This window comes from Trifolium pratense, linkage group LG4 (assembly GCF_020283565.1).
Source record: "Trifolium pratense cultivar HEN17-A07 linkage group LG4, ARS_RC_1.1, whole genome shotgun sequence".
Taxonomy (NCBI): Eukaryota; Viridiplantae; Streptophyta; class Magnoliopsida; order Fabales; family Fabaceae; genus Trifolium; species Trifolium pratense.
The window spans coordinates 35854565-35871290 of record NC_060062.1 but is presented as its reverse complement, the minus strand read 5'-3'; the positions used below and the strand labels follow the sequence as shown (position 1 = coordinate 35871290).

General features: G+C 32.9%; 3 protein-coding genes across 3 annotated transcripts; 1 reads left to right on the top strand and 2 right to left on the bottom strand.

The window, feature by feature from the left end:
- LOC123923968 (E3 ubiquitin-protein ligase SINA-like 10) lies at window positions 1–3707 on the top strand. Its single transcript, XM_045976719.1, has 4 exons — window positions 1–73; window positions 524–682; window positions 2183–2830; window positions 3058–3707. The coding sequence occupies exons 2-4, from the start codon at window positions 536–538 to the stop codon at window positions 3280–3282; spliced, it is 1020 nt and encodes a 339-aa protein (XP_045832675.1). The 5' UTR covers window positions 1–73; window positions 524–535; the 3' UTR covers window positions 3283–3707.
- Window positions 3708–13059: 9352 nt separating this feature from the next.
- LOC123922571 lies at window positions 13060–14280 on the bottom strand. Its single transcript, XM_045975276.1, has 4 exons — window positions 14166–14280; window positions 13672–13919; window positions 13323–13616; window positions 13060–13278 (listed from the first exon to the last, which is right to left on the bottom strand). The coding sequence occupies exons 1-4, from the start codon at window positions 14278–14280 to the stop codon at window positions 13060–13062; spliced, it is 876 nt and encodes a 291-aa protein (XP_045831232.1).
- A 1454-nt stretch (window positions 14281–15734) lies between these two features.
- Window positions 15735–16079, bottom strand: LOC123922570 (cysteine proteinase inhibitor 5-like). Its single transcript, XM_045975275.1, has one exon. The coding sequence runs from the start codon at window positions 16077–16079 to the stop codon at window positions 15735–15737; it is 345 nt and encodes a 114-aa protein (XP_045831231.1).
- Window positions 16080–16726: the final 647 nt, after the last annotated feature.

Sequence of the window (16726 nt, the reverse complement as noted above, 5' to 3'; positions counted from 1 at the left end):
GAGAGAAACACGGAAGAACAAAAAGCAACACCTCAAGACGCTGCGCTGAAGTCTAAATCTCTGCAATTACTCGGTAAGTCTTTTGATCAATGCATAATTTTTAACAACCTCATTTTTTTTTTTTAGGTAAAAACTTATTTTTGATCATATAAACTTGTAAGAGAAGTGTCAGTACTCTCATTTTAACATTTTCTTGAGAACACATGTTAGTTGATAGCTATTAGAGACATTATTAAAAGGTCGGAGTTTGAGTACTTCTCCATATTTATAGACTTATAGTGTGTGAGTTAAAGTTATTATTAGCACTATTGAAGTTGGGATCTGGATCCTGTACAGTTACAGATTATGTGCAGTCGTGTAGTCGTGTGTTTCTAACCGTCCGATTTTATCATGCGATTGATCGGACGGTAAGATAAACATGACAATACACGACTGCACGCAGTCCGTGAGTCCGTGACTACACAGAATCCGGATCTGTTGAAGTTTACTTTATGTAATACTTATTTTTTATCATCACTATTAGTAAAACGGGGTAATGGAGCCATGCACCAAAGACAGTGACAAGATCATTGATTCAGGACAAGATGTTAGTAAAGATAACTCTGTTACTGTGTTGACTTCCAATCCAAAAGTGATTAATTGCTGCATTTGTTTTCAGTCCTTAAGTATTCCCGTCTTTCAGGTATACTATACTAATATACATGTGATTTAAATTGTTATTTTTCAGTTATTTTTCTAAGTCTGAGAAGATTTATTTTGTTTTCATAGATACAGTATGTTTCTGTTCATTAAATTTGATTTGATCCTCTCTGTATTCAATAGTGTCCGCTATACGATAAGCCCTTAAATGCAACGTGAAACACCGTCGTGTGGTGGTTTTGAGCAGCGTGGCTGTAGCCTGTAGCACAACCAATGTGGGACCTTTAACACAACCCCAATCTAGAGTGTGATCCGAGTGGCCTGTAGATTAATAGGTGGTCCAACAAATTTTGGATAGGTTCTGATGTAATCTTAGACTTTATTTCATACAATGGGGGTCTCTTCTTAACAAGTAATTTACCTTAGAGGGGAACCTAAGTATTATCGGTCATTAATTAGAAGATTTAGGTTTAATGTTAGAGGTACATCATAAACAATCACGAGTTTGTTAAAATAAAGATGCTTGATTTTCTCACTATACCCTTTATCTTCAATTAGATAGATTAAAAGAAATATATCAGAACCGGGACACACCAAATTAGATAGATTATAAGAAACACATCAGAACATTGAAAAGTTTTACCAATGAGATTACACAAACATTGTCACTGGAGCTGCAATTGAAAAGCTCAGGCAGGCCTTCTTGCTTTCTGCTAGAAGTTCTTCTGCAGCAAGAAAACAGGACACAGCGACAGTGCGACTGTTCAGTTCGTTACCCTTGTCAATGATCAAACCATGGTAGTAGTAGTAGTCAGCTACAGCCTGCTGACATAATAATAGAAGTGATCAGGATTTGATCATTCCTAGGGATTTTGGTTTTGGGAGGAAATAATAATGTTTTGTGCTCGAAAGCAAATTTGTTTTTTTCTTTATGAAAACTGAATTTTGCTGTTGGTCAATCAGCGTGTTATTTAGTGTTTGTCGTCCGTCATGTTGGACTGACGCCAAATAACTGGTTGTAATGCCTCCAAAAACCGGCATTGTTTCCCCTCCTCATCGTATGTGGCTTTGTACAGAATAGAATGTGGAACCAAACTGTCTCTTTAGACACCACACTTAGGCAGAAAAAGGAGAAAGATGCATAACAAATCAGGTCTATTAGTGGAGATAGTGGTTCTATTTAAGGAATCACATTTGTTTATTTTAAAAGCTTAGATGTGTTATTGTAGGCCAATATTTATTTACTTTATATTGCATTTGAATTTTAATGATGAATGTCTTTAATTTTGTATATCCTTCTATTTTTTAGCTTTTATGTGTACGGTATTAATTTCTTATATAGCCAGCCGCGATCCACCATGAGTACATACATATTGAGAAGAAAAAATTGAGAATGATTGGCTGTATGTTGGTTATACTTTTGATTGCATAACATGCTAACAAACCTTACAAAGAAATCTCTTATTTTATTTATTTTATTTATTTTATTCTAGCAAATGGTTCAAAGTCTAATTTGATGACTTTCTTTTATGTTGCAATTTAGTGTGATAATGGCCATATTGTTTGTTCTACCTGCTGTTCAAAACTTCGCAACAAGTGTCAGAAGTGCTCATTGCCCATTAGCTCAAAACGCTATAAAGCCAATGAGAATCCATTGCAATCTATCCAAATGTCGTGCCAGAATGAAAAATATGGCTGTAGGGAGACAATAAGTCACAGTGGAAAGAGGAAACATGAAGAAGAATGCATCTACTTGCCATGTTACTGTCCCCTTTCAGGTTGCAATTTTGTTGCCTCATTAGAAATGTTGTCCAACCATTTCAGCCATAAACACGGGGATTCTCTGATTGAATTTTCTTATGGTGACACTTTCATTGTCTCCTTGAAGTCTAATGATGAAACCATCGTCCTTCAAGAGGAAAATGATGGCAAACTATTTATTCTCAACAATAGTACTATGCTTTCAGGAAATGCAATCAATATTAGCTGCATTGATACTAACTCTTCTGAGGCTGGGTATAGTTATGATATATTGGCTAGGTCTAAGATGTGCAGTCTGAAGTTTCATTCTTCTCCGAAGAATGTCCAATGGGCTACTTTAGCAACTCTTTCACCACAATTCCTCGTGATTCCATTTGGTTATTTTAGTTCTTCTGAAACTCCCGAGCTAGAAATTTGCATAACCCCTAAGGTACCTCCTATCTTCTCCGTTTCAATACTTTGGTTGTTTTTTCAATTATAATCTTACCATTTTCTTTTACGTTACAAATTTATACTCTAATACAATTTTTTCTCAAATTCTTCAGTTTTTCAATGCCAAAAGGGTTGTTAGTATTTTCCATTTTGCTTTTGTGGATCAATTCTTGAAATATCAGTCTCAAATTTTCATTTATTGATTTAATTGCAATTGTATTGCAGATGCAAATCTTCGTAATGACTCTGACTGGAAAGATGATCCCTATGAGGGTTGAGAGTTCGGACACGATCGCCAATGTGAAGGCAAAGATTCTTGACAAGGAAACAATCCCAGTGCACCAGCAACATCTGATGTTTTCCGATAAGCCACTAGATGACAGCCAGACCCTTGCTAATTATAACATCCAAGAGAAGTCAACTCTCAACCTCATTCTCCGCCTTCCCTAGAAAGTAGAGATCAGAGATTATTAACGACATAAGTCTTCACCTTTTGTTTCTCATGTTTATGGATTTGGCTTATGATTTTTTGCTTATTTTCCTTGAGCTGTAATGATCTTTTGCGATGGGGACTGCAATCAGCTCTTGAACAAGGTGTTAACAGTTTGATAATTGCATATGATGCTGTGAATATAGTGAACTGCATATTAGGGAAATGTTACAAATTGCAAACAGCTGCAAACCTGTTTTTCTTTTTGCTAGAATTATCCATGTTAAGAGATGTTTTAATGTAGAATTTCATAATTTAGCTACTCTTTCTAGTGCTATCAACTAGCTCATGATTGGAAATCCTACTATTTCTACCGCTGTAACTTCATTTTAAAGCTGTGAACCAGCTCAATTTCAATGAAATGAGATCTTTGAACCTCAGAAAACAATGATCTTTTGCTGGGTATGATATTTTGCAATTTAAGAGGCAATCGTTAGTTGAGAAATTCTATACCATCTCTCTCTAATACACTTTGGCACAAACCCAAATAAAAAGTATTTAGACAAATAAAATAAAAATTATATTTTTTCACAACACAATTCAAACAAGGATTTTGAAGCCATGAAGGAATCATAAAGTCATCATCACAACCTATAATTAGAGCTGTCAAATGGGTCGGTCCGACCTGACACGGCGGGTCAGACTAAATGTATGGGCTGTACATGCCCGATCCAATTATTATGGGGCTACACATTAACAAGCTCGACTTGGCCCATGTGGGCTAATGAGCCAGCTTGATCCATTTTTATTTTTTTTCCTTTATTCAATCTTTTTTATGTTATTTTGATGTATTAGTTCCTCATAATTATCATTTTATAGAGATATGATTTAATTTAAGTGTAACTACTTTTTCAATCAACACTAAGGGCTTGTTTGGCCCAACTTTTTTTAGAGCTTATTCAAACAGCTTATGCAATATACATTTGGTTTTATGATATTTTATAAGTTCACACTAGTGAAAATTGTAATTTTATAAGGTATTTATCATAAACTACATTGACAAACTTATAATAATATATAAAAATTGCATAAGTTGTTTGCATAAACTCTAAAAAAATATGGGTCAAACGAGCCCTAAATATCATTTAAGCTCTTGAATCAAATTAATAAATAAGAAAGTTAATTTTTTAAAAAGATTTATGTAAATGTGCCCTTTTATTAAGCTTACACATTTAAATATATATATATATATATATATATATGGGGGCTGCTAATTTAGACCCAGTTGGGTCTAAATTAGCAAGGTGCACCTTTTGAGTTGGACAAAAATACCCATTTTTTAATTTTTTGGAAGAATAGAGCAACAGGGGCATTTCTGTAATTTTACGCAACAGTACACGCGCCCCCACTTCTTTTTCCCCCCCCAGGACACGTGGCAGCGTGTTAGTGGACAAGATCAGCGCGCGGAGAGAGAAAATTCTGAAAAAGGCAGGCCACGTGTCATGATGTGATTGGCTGCGTTAATTTTTTTCCATTTTATACTTTAAACTCGATTATTTCGTCGTAAATTAATTTTTTATTTTTTATTTTTTATACCAAAATTCATAATTTTTTTTTCTCTACAAATAGAGACTTGGTTTGTTTGATTTGGACACCGAAAAAAAAACGCAATTTTTCACTACTTTAAACTCGATTTTTTCGTCGTAAATTAATTTTTTATTTTTTATTTTTTATACCAAAATTCATAATTTTTTTTTCTCTACAAATAGAGACCTGGTTCGTTTGATTTGGACACAGAAAAAAAAAAACCCAATTTTTCACTACCTTAATCTCATCAAATAACTAATAATCAACTTACTGAAACCATTCTACCAGCAAAATGGTTTCAGATTACAACTCTCTGAAACCATTCTACCAGATAAATGGTTTCAGAAGCAAACACAATTAATAAATTACTCACTGAAACCATTCTACCAGTAAAATGGTTTCAGAATACAACTATGTGCAACCATTCTACAAGCTAAATGGTTTCAGAAGCAAATAACTAATAATCAACTTACTGAAACCATTCTACCAGCAAAATGGTTTCAGATTACAACTCTCTGAAACCATTGTACCAGATAAATGGTTTCAGAATACAACTATGTGCAATCATTCTACAAACTAAATGGTTTCAGAAGCAAATAACTAATAATCAACTTACTGAAACCATTCTACCAGCAAAATGGTTTCAGATTACAACTCTCTGAAACCATTCTACCAGATAAATGGTTTCAGAAGCAAACACAATTAATAAATTACTCACTGAAACCATTCTACCAGTAAAATGGTTTCAGAATACAACTATGTGCAACCATTCTACAAGCTAAATGGTTTCAGAAGCAAATAACTAATAATCAACTTACTGAAACCATTCTACCAGCAAAATGGTTTCAGATTACAACTCTCTGAAACCATTCTACCATATAAATGGTTTCAGAAGGATTTCGGTGTCCAAATCAAACGAACCAAGTCTCTATTTGTAGGGAAAAAAAATTATGAATTTTGGTATAAAAAATAAAAAATTAATTTACGACGAAATAATCGAGTTTAAAGTAGTGAAAAATTGCGTTTTTTTTTCGGTGTCCAAATCAAACGAACCAAGTCTCTATTTGTAGAGAAAAAAAATTATGAATTTTGGTATAAAAAATAAAAAATAAAAAATTAATTTACGACGAAATAATCGAGTTTAAAGTATAAAATGAAAAAAATCACGCAGACCCATTCATATGCTGACACGTGGCTGCCTTTTTCAAAAGCAAAATTTTCTCTCTCCAGCTTATAATCTAGTGTGGCGCAGACAGGATGATCTGATAGATCAGGATGATCTGGGCTGTCTGATTGATCAGACAGTCTTAATGAGATCACATCTTGGCTGTCTGATGGAAATCAACGGTCTGTAACCATGGTCCTTCCGTACGCGCGCGACACTGGATCCATGTCTATTAATTGTTTAAAAAGGTGGGGCGCGTGTTGTTATTTTTTTTTTTATGTAAAATTACAGAAATGCCCCTGTTGCTCTATTCTTTCAAAAATTAAAAGAATGGGTATTTTGGTCCAATTGAAAAGGTGCACCTTGCTAACTTAGACCTAACTAGGGTCTAAGTTAGAAAACCCCTATATATATATATATATATATATATATATATATATATATATATATATATATATATATATATATATATATATATATATATATAATTTATCAATAATTTTTGTTTATGTATTTATTGATATTATTTTTATAAAAATGACATAAATTTGTTAATAATGGGCAGGCCCGAAGCCCAATGGGCTAACCCGGCCCAACCCAATTTCCATATGGTCTACGTGGGCTTTGGGCCAAAAAGGTCCAATTGCATTTGAGCTATGTTTTTTGAGGTCGAACCCATTCCATTAGCCCGACCAATTTTTTTCAGCTCTACCTCTAATCTCTACATGAAAAAGCATATGAGACACATATGTGTATAACAAAACTACCCAATGTTACTACCGAACAATCAAGAAAGATCACTCCAAAACACCACGTTAGGACACCCAAGGGCAGCCCCATTAGTAGGGATGACAATGGGTGCTCATGAGTGCGGGTTTGATACTACCTAAACTCACACCCATATATTTGGGTGCCACCCAAATCCAGATGTTGTTCGGGTGGGAAAATGAAATCCACACCCGCACCTGCTGGGTTCGGGTTTTTTCGTCCAAACCCGAAACTCGTAACAAGAACACGCATAATTGATTATTTGTTCAAACCCGACCTGAACTATATTTGATAAAATGCAAAATGTAGCATAATTTGGTAATATAGTTTGTAAATTTCAAAATAGTTTTTTTTTTACTAAACAATTCATCAAATGTTATGATCACTACAACATGCACCAGTACAACATTTAAAAACTTAAAAGGAAGCAAAATATATAGGGGTAAATAGGTAATTTAATATTAAACGGGTGGGTGAATGAGTTTCGGGTGTGAGTTTGATACTACCCAAACCTACACCCATATATTTAGCTGCCACCCGAACTCAAACCCAATCAACTCGGGTTTTGCCCGTTGACTTGGGTTTGAGTTCAAGTTGGTCTATCGAGTTTGGGTTTTCCTGTCATCCATACCCATTAGTATTGGATTTGATCAAAATCAAAAATACTTTAGGAGGTATACCAATAAATTTCTTTAATCATCAAAGCTTTGGGAGGGCGAACCCAGATTGAAAAAGCATTGAGAATTTAAAATTGCTATATAGTAGTATGAAAGACGAGCACAACAAACAATACATCATATATTTTGGTGGAACGTGGTCAGCAGCGGACCTAGGGGTGGGCTGAGGTGGGCCGCGGCCCACCCCCACCCCCAAAAAATAATTTTTTTTATATGTAGGGTATTAATTTAAATATATTATTAATGATTTTAAGTCACCCGGTATATATATGTACAAATATTAATATAAATATTAATTTAGAGTATATTATTGATGACTATAAGTAATTCGGTACACATATTAGTTCAAGTATTAGTGTAAATATTAGTTCATAATTAATTGAATTTATAATAATAGATAAAATTAGCAGTTGAACTAGCGTATATAAATATGAAATGACATAAAAAATATGTTTAATTAATATTAAATTTTTAAAGTCCCATATTTTCACATTTGTTGCAATTTTAGTCCTATCTAAATATTTTTTTATTACTTTTTTGCTGTAAAATTAGCGAATTTTAATGGGAAAAAATTGTGAATTTTGGTCTCAAATTTGATATTTCATCTTTAGATTCAATGTTAGAGACAATAAATCACCTTTATAGCCAAAAATCACAATTTTTAGAGTAAAAATATAGTTTGTTGGTACCAAAATAGTAACATGTGAAAATAGAAAAGCAAAAAATTCAATTTGAAAATAGATTGACTATTTTTCGGCCCACCCACGATATTTTTTCTAGCTCCGCCACTGAACGTGGTGTACTGACACTCACATACAAAACATACGGAGGAAATCATAACAAATTATAAAAGATAATTAAAAGTTTGATTTTAGTTAAATTAATAAGGATAAAAGTGAAAGAAAAAAAATTGATAAATTATAAATTCAAAAGCTATTAAAAAAGTGTCTAAACAATAAACAATAAATTAGTAAAAAATTAACTATAAGCATGTACAAAAAAAATTCTAAATTCATGATAAAAATCTTTTATCAAACAGTTTTTTCTACTTGTAGTCTGGTACTCCCTCCGATTTTCTTTTATCAAATAGTTGAAGTAATAATTTTGTTTGACTTATGTATCGATTTTGATTCATGTATTAGGAATCACGATAAGTGTACTAGCAATTGTATGGTTAGAAAGAGAAATATCTGCATGGATACAACAGTGTATTGGACCCGAATACGCTGGTCCTTTTGGAATTCTTCAACCTCTAGCATACGGAACACACTATTACTAAGTAAAAATATATGTAGTTAGTAATTATTAAGAAAAGTAGTTGGAGTACGTAGTACTATACTCCTTCTATCTTTTTTTTTTGAACTAAACTAACTTAATTCATATCATTAACTAATAAATGTTCAATACCTAAGGAAATAATCTCAAATCTATGGAAACTAGCCCAAACATTGGCCGCCCTAGCAAGAGTATGAGCAACCAAATTCGTTTGTCTCATAATAAACTTAACCTCAAAGTTTACAGAGGAAGATGACATAAGAAGAATAATGTCGTTAACAATTAAACTAAATTCCGAATTGCCCCATCTTCTCGAATGGATGGCGTCAACCAACAACTTTGAGTCACTTTCAAATTGGACTTGCTCAAATCCACGATAAATAGCCTCTTTGATAGCATGTAATAGTGTCAATGATTCGCCTTCCACTATGGAATAATACTCCTTCTATCCTTAATTGTAAACAAAAATGTTGAAAAAGTTAATTTTTACTTATAATTAAGAATGGAGGAATTTTTTTTTTGTCAAAAAAAAAGACTATATTATTTTGTAAGTATATTAATATTTTAATGTATTTAAAAAGTGAAATTCTTCTTATATTAAGGACCGAAAGGAGTGTCTCATACGTCATAGCTCAACGGACAAAATGTCGAAATTATTAGGCCAAATGTCGTGACCCGGGTTCAAACCCGAAATCTCACAATTATATACTCCCTCCGTCCCAAAATATAAGAATTAGTTGACCACTACATGTACACCGATGCATAACTTTGATTACGAATATCTTTAATTGTCTATTAGTAAAAATTATAGAAATTTGATATTTTGAAAAAATTCGTCGAAACAAATTAAACAAGATCTTATATGATAATATTTACAATTATATAATTTTAAAAAAATATGATCAAAACAAGACATATGAATAATACATTTAGTCAAATAAAATCTTATAAAAAGGTACTATGAATTATCACTTCATCACAATTATTTGTTTTCGCCGATTTGGTTTGTATAACTATTAACTACACCTGTTGGTAACCGAGCCGAAGAAATATGCATAAGAAGACAATGTAGAAACCAACCAATGGATAACTGATGATTCTTGTCAGTGTGACACTGACAGCAAGCACACGAGTAGTAAAGCATGGCACAGTCTCATGTCATTTCAGTGATAGAAGTCTGCTTCATCTTATGTCAGCCCTGTTTCTGAAATTTTATTAGCCTTTAGGCCAAACATAACAAAAAGAAAAATATTTTATTTAATATAATATTACATTAATACCCAATAATAATTTTGTAAAATATCAAAAAATTACATTTACAAGAAAATTTATAAGAAATTATTTGTTCGAACATTTTAAAATGCAAAATTACTTGTAATCACATTAACATCTTTTTTTAACATATCATTTTCAATTGATAAAGTTGTGAAACTCTTCAATCTCTCTTTATGACATTGAGAATCTCAAGTAGGTTTTAATCAACTTTTAAAAAACTTCTTTTCACTAATGCTATAGTTACAAACACTGTCAGTAAAACTCTATAAGCAACTGATACATTCGGATGCTTATAAAAAAAAATAAAAAAATTGATATATTCGGATAACAATATGTATATTTGACAAATTTAAGGATATTAATGGCAGATATTATTAGTTTCAATTTACAAAGTAAATTCTACTCCCTCCGTCCCATTTTAAATGATCTATTTAACCATTTCGCACACTTTAAGAAAAATGCATAAATAAAAGAGAGATAGTTGTATAATTACTAAACTGCCCTTACCTTTTTCATTACTAGCAGTAATGATTAAATTGATTGAGTATGCCACACATAAACAGGGGTCCACGTAAAGGGTAAAATTGGAAAAAATGACTTTGAAAGTTGTATAAGTCATTTATTTTGAGACAAATGAAAGTAAAAAAAAAATATCATTTAAAATGGGACGGAGGGAGTAATCCTCTTAATTCTTCAAAAATTATGTTTTCTATTTTCTATTAAGGGCAAAGCAATCATTTTTTTTTTTTACGCTGCAGGTGTATTTTTTCTGTTGTGACACATGAGCAAACAAGCATATTTGATTGCTCATATAATTGACTCTTTTTTTCTTATAATAGTAGGTAGTTATAAACAAAAATTATTGGCCCCAAAAATAGGCGGCTTAAGGGGGTCACACCTCTTGTCCCTCTATTTGGGCCGAACCTGATCTACATGTGCGCTATCATATTTTTGTCAAGTAGTTTAAAGTCTATAAATAATTTAGGATGAGAAGATAGTGTCTCAGTCCAAAGTAGGAAATACCTTAGGGTTCTTAAAACACTTACAAAAATAATTATATTTATCTTCCTTCAACAACACCGACGCAACTCAAACCCAGACCTCCCGAATCCAAGACCTATGTTTTTAACACGAGACCAAACCCTTAGAGCATCTCCAATGATTTTTCTCATGGAACCTATCTCAAATTTCATATACTCCCTCCGTCCCAATTTGATTGACACAGTTAACCGTTTCACGCGTGTCGATGCATAACTTTGACGATTAATATTTTTAATTGTATAATAGTAAAAATTATAAAAATTTGATATTTTGACAATACTCATCGAGACGAATCAAACAACATCTTATATGCTAATATTTATTTTTGTTTATTAGTAGAAAAATAAGGTCAAAACGATATGTGTAAATAATGCATATCAGTCAACTGTGTCAATCAAATTGGGACGGAGGAAGTATAACTTAAGTGGTCCTTCAATGACGCGTTATATTTTGCAACTCATACTCATATCATCCTTCAATGATAAAAAACAAATGATATCATATATCAAATGATACTATACCTTATTTAATGTACTTTTATAAATTTTCTTATGGGAGAGCGTAATATGCACCCCCTTTTTTTTAGGTATACAAGTTCAAAATCACATTTGATTTAATTTCAATTGCATCACAAAAAGGTATTCAATCTTCCTTTCTATCAATGTATTCAAATAGATTTAATCATTGCCTAAAGACGGTCAGATGAACCATAATTGTGCATGAGTGATGGGTTAATTTAGAGGAGTAAACTTACTTGATAAAATTTTCAGCTAAACCTGATGTTAGCTCTCTTTGAGTTAGGTTTTTGCTTGCTTCTCTATCACAACAACACGCATGAAAAAAAAACAGAGGAATAACTGTTGCTTGTAAACTGTCGGCAGGTCTCTGATTTTTCTTTAGGTTAAATATTAGCAGGTAAGTTTAGCGCTTTCAGACGAAGCTATTTTTACCAATTCTTTTGGGGCCCATGCTCATTTTCCTTTAATACATAGAGCTTCCATCCACGTTCTAAATAAATAGTGCCACATGCTTTCGATAGAAATTTGGTAAAAGAATTTCGGTGCATATAGCACCGCTCTTTAAGATATTGATCATACTTAAAATCTAATCTAAACTATACATTTATAAAATTTTCAACTACAATGATTTTTATGGCATTGTTACACACCCAATTTAAGTATGATACATCAAATGAAGCAAATATGCATGATATACTTAAAAAAACCGATCATACTTAAAATCTAATATAAACTATTCAATAAATTTTGTCAAAAAAAAAAAAAAAACTACAATAATGTTTCATATTTTGGTAATTGCCTCTGCCCTTTTCTTCTTATAGAGTTCATACATCTTAGAAATACTTCCTCCCTCTCATTTTTTTTCGTAAATCAGATTATTCTCAACATACAATTTCCTAGAATAATTCCACTGCTCTCATCTTATCTATGGTTGGAGTAATTGCAAAATCAAAAACACCAAAATCAAACACAAATAAGCTGAAATACGAATTGATGGTGGCTCTGCAAATACACAGAATCGCAATCAAGTAATAAAGTGATAAGTTATCATTCTCCACAGGGATTGTGCCAAAATTATTAGTTTCGCTTAGGAATTTAGATAGTTTTGCATTCGCTTTGGTGTTTGGAGATAGTCGTGCTGATGAAATAAATTGCAAGAAAATAAATGACCGAAAGAATAAATAAAAGGTGTGTGTGTGTCCACGCGGGGTGGTTAAGTGTTTTCGAATCCCTCCCTTACTCCTGCTTGGTGGTTAATTCTCTTGTTCCCCTCTATTAGGATTACTCTTCTAAAATAGGTTCGGAAGCACTCGTTCCCTATTTCTATTACAAACTGGTCATAGCTTAGTTAGGGTTGCCTTTACTCTGCCTAAATATCCTCTCCCAGTCGGTTCCACTTACTCGTTTAAACTTTGGTATCATTACCCTTAAGGCTCAATGTGTCGCAAGCTGTCACGTGTTCCTCAAACTAGTCCTAACTCTGCCTCATTGTTAAGTACCGACACTCCTAGAAGCAATAGCATCAACTACAACTTTAGAGTCACTTTCAAAGATAACATGAGAAATTCCTCTTTGAATCACTTCATGAATAGCTTCTTTCCACGCTAAAGCCTCTCCTTCAATTGTGTTGACTGTTGAGGCTCTCGTGGATAAAATTTGAGCCTGCAAGAATGAATCTCCCAAGATGATCTCAAATGCACCACCCGCAACCTGTTGCACCATTTGATACAAAAAAGCTTGCATCAACATTGCACTTCAAATAACCTTGTATTGGTGGTTGCCACTGTTGAAACATAGCTGCTGTATGTTGTTGCTGCAGCGCCATATGGGTATATTGCTTGAGAGCCAATCTGTCGAGCTGTCATCTTAGTGTCATACCACACAAAATTATTCCTATTGTTCCACAAGGTCCATAAACCCATTGCCACTTTTCCTGCTACCACATTACTTTCATTGCAACAGACATCAAGAATCACCTCTTTAATGCTATGAAATTGAGTCAATCTTGGTTGAATAACATTCAAAGAGTCTTTCTTCCTCCAGAGCCTCTAAACACATTGGACATTCCTCCGGACATTGAACATAATGATTTCTTAAACGCACCCGAGAAGGTAAACACTCTTTGCATAATCGCCATAACAAATGTTTAGCTTTAGGAGGAGCTTGAATTTTCCAAATCCTTCCCCATGGTTCTTTGACCCGCGGCCATTCCCCATTTTTCTTATCTTTCATCAACTTACGATACCCGGATCGAATCGAGTACACACCGTCTCTCTCCTCATTCCAAATCAATCGATCTTCTTGAATCATGTCTAATAAAGGGACAGCAAGGATATTATTAGCTTCAGCCCCTGAAAATAGTAAATTAATCTTTTCATGATCCCATCTTTTAACACCCGGTAGCATAAGATTTTCAACATTTAAATTATACACATCTTGATTTTGTGGAGCTTTCACCCAACCTCCTTCAATTGATCTTAACCAAGGCTAATTCATCACTTTGATCTTGCTACCATCTCCTATCATCCACCTACAACCATGCATTAATACTTGATGTGATTTCCAAATACTTCGCCAAGCAAAACTCGGATTATTACCAAGACTAGCATCAAAAAAAGATGACCGAGAAAAGTATCTAGCCTTTAGTAATTTAGTTACCAATGCATCTGGTTTAGTAAGTAAATTCCACCCTTGTTTTGCCACCATCGCCATGTTGAAAACTTAACTTGACAATTACGGAATCCAAGACCTCCTTCCTCTTTGGAACACGCCATTCTCTCCCAAGACAACCACCGAATTCCTTTATTATTATCACCACCTCCCTACCAAATATCATTAATCATTCTCTCTATTACATTAATCAAGGTGTCCGGCAAAAGATATATACTCATGACATAAGAAGGTATAGCTTGCAAAACAGATTTAATCATAATCTCCTTACCAGCTTTAGAAAGTGATCGACTTCTCCAAGAATTAATTTTTTTCCATACCCGGTCTTTGATAAAACCAAAAGTTTCTTTCTTGCTTCTACCTATTATGGATAGTAATCCAAGATAATTTCCGCTCCCCAAAACATGTCGAACTCCCATGACACTTGAAAGATCTCCTTGAGCCGCTCTACTGATGTTACGGCTGAAAAACACTTCCGACTTTGACTTTAATTTTAGTTTTAAAGCTATTATTTCTAGCTTTATGATTAAAAGAGCTTCTACACCTAAAAGAAGTTGGGGCAAACGGTACCTTAATGTCAAACATCTTTTAACTACTTTTTTTTTTTTGTTTAAGTACTTATTTATAAAGAAAGTATATAAATATATATTTTTTCTTTAAAATAAGTAACTTATTTTTGCAAATACAAGAGAGCCAAACAGGCTCTTTATGTTATACCAACAATAACAATTAACATGTAAGTGGTCAATAAGTCGGACCCAAATAATGTCAAAATACAGGTACCGTATGAAGCAAGCTGCAATTCCCCATCATAGTAAGGGGACAATCTGCTCCCATAGAAGGGTAATGGATTGTCTCCCTTGCAGTTTTCACTATAGGGAGTACAGTGAAGATCACAACCCTTGAATTCCCCTTTTTCTTTTGTTGCTCTCTCTCTCTTGCCTAAATTAATGGATGAAATTTAAGTGGACAATTACTTCACGGGAGACTATCTGCTCCCATAGAAGGGGAATGGATTGTCTCTCGTGCAGTGGGAAGAAATTGTGACGTGGACAAAATAATACACATGTAAAATGTTGATATGGTAACAGTAACAACAGTATGTATAGAACAGGATCTAAGTTTTGTCCAAAGAAAAACTGCACATAGTATTTTCTTACTTTTTTATAGAAAAGTGGAATTTGCATTCGTGAGATTTGCTGCAGAGATTTCTCTCGTGACAAATTAGTATTAAACCAAACTTAGTCTTTAGTCGAACATGATTTCATTTTTTATCGTTTGTCAACTATATTTCACTCCCGACTATTTCAAAAATATTAAAAATTTCTCTTTTAAATGCTCAAACACTTAAAGTAAAAAAATACATTTTAGAAAACCATGACCACAAAGCAAGTTTAAACATAGTTAAACGATGATATAATATATTTAGATCCACAACTCATCAAAACATAAACTTTTATTTCTATATGATCATATAATAAGTAACATTTAATAATTTAAGTGTGAATAAGTGCAAAGAATCTGAGGGTGTAGTTCTTTGATGACTTCTCTAACACAACTGCTCCATAATTGTTAGAAGATGAACCATTGTTAGCAGCAAGGGTTAGGCGGTAGTTTGTCTCATCATTAATAGTTGAGGACAGACCATTGATGACTTTCTCGAACTTCAATTTTGCCTCGGTACTTTTTTTGTTGTACTCAGTAATAGCAAAATTAGCGATTTCAATCACATGTGGATCGTTGATGTTGACGGAACTCGAATTGCTTAGTGCAATAGCTTGATTTGTGGCAACTGAGGCAAATAGAACAACAAGGATAAAAATAAGGGACTGAAATTTCATTATGCTTGTATTTTTCAAGCTTCACAATTTGTGTTGGTGTGAGCAAGTCTTGGCCGATTTGAATGACATATATAGCATACAAATCATATGTGAAGTTAATTGGTAATATTTATTTACTAGTGAAAATAAATGCATCCTCCGATTCTATATATAAGAAAAAGTTTATTTTTTAGATTCATTGTAAAGTTGATGTATCTAGACTATAATATTGTCCAGATACATCAATTTTACAATGAATATAAAAATAAATTTTTTCTTATATATAGGACTGGAGTAAGTATATAATTCAGTCAAATCAATTTATTTTATTCAAACTAGTCAAATTAGACTAGTCAAATAATATTACATTATATTAAAGAAAATTGCATATAAATTGATTACTTATTGATTTATTTCTAATTAAAAAGTCAATTTTTTTTTTACTCAACCGGTCAAATCTATTTTTCCATTTTTACGCAAGTTGTATCAATTAATTTGGTAACATATTTTTTACTAGTGGAAATAACTAAAAAAAAAAAAAAAGTAAAATCTAGTTTGACCTCAATTCAATCGGATCAATATATAGGGCCCGTTTGGATTAGCTTATTTTTGAGCTTATGCAATATAAATTAGGTTTTATACTATTTTATAAGTTCACACTAGTGAAA

Excerpts from the sequence above, each read along its gene's own strand:
- LOC123923968 (XM_045976719.1), top strand. The coding sequence starts at position 536 with ATGGAGCCATGCACCAAAGACAGTGACAAGATCATTGATTCAGGACAA. Across the intron at positions 683-2,182 it reads TAAGTATTCCCGTCTTTCAG|TGTGATAATGGCCATATTGT; the intron begins GTATACTATACT and ends GTTGCAATTTAG. Across the intron at positions 2,831-3,057 it reads AAATTTGCATAACCCCTAAG|ATGCAAATCTTCGTAATGAC; the intron begins GTACCTCCTATC and ends ATTGTATTGCAG.
- LOC123922571 (XM_045975276.1), bottom strand. The coding sequence starts at position 14,280 with ATGGCGATGGTGGCAAAACAAGGGTGGAATTTACTTACTAAACCAGAT. Across the intron at positions 13,617-13,671 it reads AAGAGTGTTTACCTTCTCGG|AGGCTCTGGAGGAAGAAAGA; the intron begins GTGCGTTTAAGA and ends CAATGTGTTTAG. Across the intron at positions 13,279-13,322 it reads CCAATACAAGGTTATTTGAA|GTTGCGGGTGGTGCATTTGA; the intron begins GTGCAATGTTGA and ends ATGGTGCAACAG.
- LOC123922570 (XM_045975275.1), bottom strand. The coding sequence starts at position 16,079 with ATGAAATTTCAGTCCCTTATTTTTATCCTTGTTGTTCTATTTGCCTCA.